Below are 6,862 nucleotides of genomic sequence, written 5' to 3'. Positions count from 1 at the left end.
CTATTCAGGGAATAAGTCTACAGGCAGGGAATTCCACTTAGTTTTCGTTCGACATATGCATGTGGAAGTGCGCTTCGTGCGAGTCCTTGGAATATCCACAACATAGGGGTGGAACCCCTGCCTACATCTAAAAATAGTCCGTACGAAATACGTTGAAGATAGTCTATAGAACAGAGCATCGTTGTTGGTCACAAAGAACACGTTCGATACATAATTCCAAAGAAAACTGTTCTAGCACGAGGTAAATATAATTTAAATTAAACTTTGTGAGATTTATGGCAACGGTTTCGCTTTGGAGTCTCAGTTTTCTTTACAAGAACTTTTGCGGGATTCCCAAGGGTGGCAATTAGGAGTTAGAGCGATCTAGTTAAAGGCGGGAAGTTGGATTATGCCGTCATGTTGCGAGAATTTCAAAGACCCAGTTTCTTATATTGAAAACATGAACACTAAAATCAAAAGCATATAAGTACTAGAGCTACCATTCACGTAGGTTTCAAGTTCTAGTTGTGTCTCTCCCGTTTTGATAAAAAAAGTGTTCAAACTCCATGTAGTAGAGCTCTTTTTGAAAGACTTCGTACTGTGCTTATTTCTGCTGTCAAGCAGTAATGTGAGCAATACTGCATTCCAGTTTTGAAAATTGTGAGTGCTGGTGAAAGTGCAGCTACATGTGACTTGTGCGCAATGGTAGTGTTACTCAAATCTTTGACACTGCAACTGTTATGGACAGGCGTGTCGCTTACTATCAGGCGCACAACTGTTCGTCCCGTCGCTTGATATCACGAAAAAATGTTAATTTCTTTTACCAACTAAAGGTAATTTCAGAAAGAAAGGATTGTCATCAATTTTGTAAAATTTAAGTTAACTTGTCATCCAACGTGAATGTAATGGTCACCCTTTCATTCTCAAATCTCCGGTTGTACAATGTGTGTGAATAAATACAGGTTGGACTAAATACAAAATAAGATGTACACTAGAATGCCCTTAAGGTGCTATTTTTTTATTTTATAGAAACAAAATAATAAAGTAGAAATAGTCCAATTATAAATTACCATACAGTGTATACTTTTCAAATATTAATGTACTTTGAGATAATTACATAATAATGGGACAGATTATAAAGTTGTTGAGAATAGTAGATATTTGTTATATATATAGTTTAGATACAAAGACATTTTTAAATGTGATGTTGAATAATGTGATAGGTATATAATAAATAAATGATATTGTTTGTTAATCTAATAAATGTTTAATTTTATTTGATCATTTTTACCTGATAATTTCGTAAATTACTTATGATGTGTATCAAAAAAGCAACGATTTAAAAAAGTAAGTTTTGGTAGCAGTAGAGCACCCTGTGAAAGAGTTCGTCCAGGGATTAATTGCCACCATACCTATTTCTGCCGCCAAGCAGTAATGTAAGTATTGTTGCGTTCTGGGTTACATATACTTCAACAAAAAACTAGGTAGATTGGTCTCTTTTTCCTGATTTCGAATACGCATGTATCTCAATTTTGATAAGAATTGGAAGAGGGCAGTATTATTATTGCTTACTAGACATCTATTGCGCTGCATGCAGAAATTTCAGACAGAAAATGAAATTATCCTCTCAAAGACAATTTCACGAGACTCATAAATGTTAAATCTAAAAATATTTTATGAAATAAAACACAGACGTACAATATTAAATTTATTAGTAAAAAATATTATACATCTTCCACAATATTGGAGAATCATAACTTAATTAAATATTTGATTATTATAGAGCACTTCCGTTTTCATAAAACCTGCCTTCATGCACTTGTCACTACAGCGAGAAGCACTAACATGTACTGTTTTTTTAATATATTTATTGTTTTCTCAAATGTATACTTTACTCCCGAGACAATCGTTATTAACCTCCCAACTTACTTCTACTACACACAGTTTAAATAAATGCCTTAAAAGGGATTATTCTTACTTGGTAAAATGGAAACATGCATTGGGTACCTCTTACTTAATGATGCAGATGTTATTACTCTATGATCCAGATGTTAACTTTTACATTTAAATTCAATCAAGTATGTATCGATAACTATAATTTTGGGGTACATTACAATATAACAAAAATAAATATCTACATTGGATCAACGAGCACGCAAAATTTTAATTAATTTTAAATTCTTGACTAAATGTTAAACGCTAGCTAAGTACAATGACACGTTAGTGTCACAATATTATGATTTTTATGTTGCTTCTGGGGCTATAGGCGAACTCTAGACAACCTCTGGGTTGCTATTATACAGTATCAGCAATAAACAAATCGAAACTTTATTGACCTCTATGAAAATACATCGAAAATAATATACAAAGTATTACCATAGCATAATAAGACAAGTGTGATAACTCCATACAAACGTAGCACATTCGCATACTCTCGCGATGCACTTCCGTTGCATAATACTGGTCGTCACGACGCGCCTTTCATTCTTATGCGAATGTGTGCGTTCGTTACTTTGTACGAGTCGCTCTGTTACTTTGTACGGAGTAAACATACTTCTCTTATTGTATTATGTATTTACACAGAAATTAACATTTTTTGGGATTTAAATCGCGTATATTTGTTTTTTCAAATAGACGAACGTCATCTGAAAAAATAGTTTCATTTCCTATGTGTTACCATTACAACCTTGTAGAGTTAAAAACTCGAGATGTAAACTAGGGATGGACATTACTATTCGATTTTTATGAAGGTCGATTCAATTGCACACGATTTAGGGATTTTTTATTCGATTAATTTAAATGCGACTTTTAAGCGAATCAATTCAAAATTAAGGCAAATCGAATCGTCTAGATTGCATTCAAAATTTAGACAAGTCTCATGTTATTAATGATTTCGTCAAGTACAGAAACGGAAAATAAAGACATTCTAATTATTTTGAAAAAATATTATTTCGCGTGCGTTCGCCTATCCCGTAAGAAGCAACCAACGCTCACATGACCGCTACGATCTACATCGTCATCTTAATTTAAGAATTGAATTATTATTTTATACGTTTAATATTTTAGCTTTTAGACCTCGTGGTTAGGTACTCCTTCATTAATCAGTAAAAAAACACTAAAACGGGTAACAAAACCTCATCAAATTAATACACCAAAAGCAGTAAAGCACGACATTATTTTGTATAATTACGTAAAAATATTATCAAAATCCCTCGCTGTACATCCCGTATCTATCAAACACGTCGTCGACATAGTAAAATAAAAATAGATATTACGCGTATTGCATATATACCTTAATTGAGATGTGCGTATCCTAAAGATTTCAACCTATATCTACGGATAGCTAAGCTTTTGGAGGACGCTAAATGTATTATTATACTCAATATACTCTACGTGACCAGGGGTATATATTTTTTCTCGAATATTTAGGTACGATAAAAAATAAGATCCAAACATGTAAAATAAAACTTAAAACCTATTTTCCTAACTACATGTAAAATGGTAAATATTTTTAATATGAGCATTACACAATAAAAGGGATAAAATATAATGGTCATACTTTAAAAATCACATATAAAAAAAATCTATACTGCGGGGCAATTTCAGTAAAAACTGATTTGATCCCTATTACCTTTTATTACTAAACATATTTCAAAAAACTACAAATTACAATCTGGCACGTAATTGAGGACAACTCATAATCCTGCAGATGTCACGATAATAAAACGAGGACTCAATAAATTCGACATATAAGAACACGAATACAGTATTTATGTTAGACTCAATTTGTACTACCAAAAGTTACAATATTGCAAACCAAGGCAGTATACTAGTAAATGGACGACACGATTACAAACTATTACGAAATGAATTAAACGCGTAATCAAACTGTAGGACATGAAGCACCATATACTCGTCAAAATACATTATACAATACTCCTGGCTGGACCTCTTTAGGTTTAAAATTCATGTACACAACGAATAAAAAAGAAAACTACAACGTTTTCTCATATACAAAGCGAGATTCCGTGTTCACACTTTTGTTTAAAGATGGTATACAAAAAAGTGTACATTTTCCTCTCAGGTGCGAATTGCATGGTATTGTTTCGTGTTGTATTGGAAGGTCGCGTGTTGAAGCGTGGATAATGATATACCTAGCAAGGCCCGGCCGGGGTGACTGGCGACAGGTGCCGGCGGAGAATAACGTAATGGCGGCACACAACACAATTCAGCGGTAGAGAGGCAAGGGCGTGTGGCGCGCAGGCACTATGAATGGTAGGCCGTCACGTAAGACGCTGGGAATAATCCGCGGCGATGCGCTATTTCACCCTGAAAAAATAATTAATACACGTATAAACCAATTTGCAGGAAACTCACAAGACTACGGAACGGCCTTATCATAACGTAACCACACAAGCTAACGTAATCCACATTTTTTACTTTATTGCACACAACAGTACAAATGGCGGACTTAACGCCGGAGACAAAAACCTGTGTTCAAAATAATTAACAGGGGTGCATAACATGATAATTAAAAGCAGTTAGGAACAAATTTATAAATAATTATTATATATAGTAAATACAACATAAATATAACGTATTACATGACTAACTTATAATACTTATATAAATACATAATATACATACATACGTGTATATTTGTATATTTTTAGCGAAATTGAGTTATTATTGTATATGGGATAAGCGACTCGAGATCTACAACCCACTAAAGCGGTTTTTTTATATATCTTTTATTTAGTTTGTTGTATTGTTCTCGAAAGTTACCGAAATGCAAATGTGTCATTATAACAAGGAGCGCAGAGAGGCATCCTATATTTTTAATAAATTATTATTTAATTACCTGAATGATATGACATTCTACAATACTGAAGATTTGTTAACAAATTTATATTTTGTGTTTTTTTTAATTAAACAAACTATTATTGTTAAAATGTTTTATTAGTATTAGGTTGCGATTAATTGGACTGCACGATTATAGTGTATTTGCAAATTATTGCATGAAAATTACATATTAACTATGAAAGGTGATTCAAAATTCATTTTTGTAACGCCTTTACAACCTGTTTAAAGGGAATAAACGATTTGATTTAAAAATATAGTCATTTAGTTACATTTATGACAATAAAAATAATCACAATGTTTCACCTTCACCCAAAAGTAAATGGTATTTCAAATTAAATTTCGCATGCATATCCCGAAAACTCAATAGGTGCAAGCCCGGATTGGAACCCACGAGAAGCGGTAAGGCCAAACCGTTAGGTTACCACGGCTGTCAATTATATCAAAATTAGTAATTTTTGGCATTACTGGAAATTATGAAACGGAACTGTGTCATAATAAAATATGACAGATAAACGAAGAGTTCCGCATAGCAAATTTTCAAAATTGTTATAAACACAAGATATAAAATAAGGTACACATGACGGCACGTCTTTACGCGCGATTTAAATAAAACTCAATTGCACTTACAATAAAATGGTTGTAAAGTGTAAATGCAATTGAATGCATAATTTTCATAAAATAATTTTGGCTGTATCTCTAAATAAATAAATATTAAATAAATAAATATTTGACATCACATACGTTGCTCTGATCCCAAAGTAAGTAAAGCACTTGTGTTATGGAAATAAGAAACTACGACGGTACCACAAACACCCAGATCCGAGACAATATAGAAAAATTCGTTTCTACATTGACCCGGCCGGGGATCGAACCCGGGACCTCGGAGATGGCGACACCATGAAAACCGGCGTGCAAGCCACTCGACCACGGAGGTCGTCAATATCTATAACATAATATGTAATTATGGCTGTAAATGGTTGTAACCAACAGTATTTGTAAATTGCCTAATTGTTCTTCAGGGTGGACAGAAGAACCGACAAAGCCGAAAACTGTGAAGAGTCTTATATATGTATATAATTGTACTGAAATTTTTTTTGCTCTAAGTGTAAAAGTTTCCGAGTTTTTCAATGACAAAGATTTGTTTGAAAAGTCTGATCTACCGGGAGGTACTCTGGACAAAATCTTTGTAATTTAATAGGTCGTTGACCTCAGTCGTTGATCAGCACCCCATCAGTCGCTTTCTTTGATCAACCATAATGTGAATGATGATTAATTATGCGGGTATTTTATTATTTACATTTACCGAAAAAATACACCTGTCATAGAATCTACGGGAGATATGTTGTTTCCAAACTATGCGTCATAAACTACCTACAACAACTTAAGAAAAGTAAAGTTTTCTAAATGACCCTGTCAGGAGTTCAACTCATATTGTCTGCGTCATAAGATAAGAGTAACTTAAACAAACATAACTAATAATAATATATGTAAACACATTCTACAACATGCGTCAAGTACTCAAATTACAATAGTCTCGTAACCCTTAATCCGGTCCTAACGTAAAATAGTAAAGTAAGGCAGCCAATCACGTCACTTATCACCGCTTAGAGAAGCATACTTGATATCTGTTATCTGTTTTTGGTAGCATAATCGGGATATCGTTTTTTATTGTACTAGTCTATTTTTCAATGCAATTGGAAATACTTTTAATTTACACTACAAGAATTTACTAACTTTAAAACGAAGAGTTCATTTTAATGAGATCAACATTTAAAATTTAACTTTCTGTTAACTTGAGCTGAGTAGTTGAAATTTTAATAAATGTAGTGTAAAAATAAATAAATCGGTTCTTAGAGGTCAACAGACCACCTCCACGGTTCGTTTTCTTATTTTTGAGTATCGCATTGCTAAATTTGATTATTTATTACAATTCTTTAAACGACCTGCATTTAACCTACTTTTACTTTTGCATTGCTCATGGTACTTATACCAGACAAGACGATTATTGCGAAACCTATTT

The 6,862-nt window shown here is 33.1% G+C and overlaps 1 protein-coding gene across 1 annotated transcript in view; it reads right to left on the bottom strand.

Annotated features, from left to right (window-relative positions):
* Nucleotides 1-1,896: 1,896 nt before the first annotated feature.
* The window catches only part of LOC113228511 (protein enhancer of sevenless 2B), a 30,037-nt gene continuing 25,071 nt past the window's right edge, over nt 1,897-6,862 (bottom strand). The window contains exon 6 of the mRNA XM_026461846.1: nt 1,897-4,308. Within this exon, the coding sequence (XP_026317631.1) occupies nt 4,246-4,308 (63 nt within the window). The 3' untranslated portion in view covers nt 1,897-4,245. The remainder of the gene's footprint in view (nt 4,309-6,862) is intronic.

The sequence above is a fragment of the Hyposmocoma kahamanoa genome, unplaced genomic scaffold (assembly GCF_003589595.1).
Source record: "Hyposmocoma kahamanoa isolate Upper Pololo Valley unplaced genomic scaffold, ASM358959v1 232, whole genome shotgun sequence".
Lineage (NCBI taxonomy): Eukaryota > Metazoa > Arthropoda > Insecta > Lepidoptera > Cosmopterigidae > Hyposmocoma > Hyposmocoma kahamanoa.
This window is presented reverse-complemented; position numbering and strand designations above follow the sequence as displayed.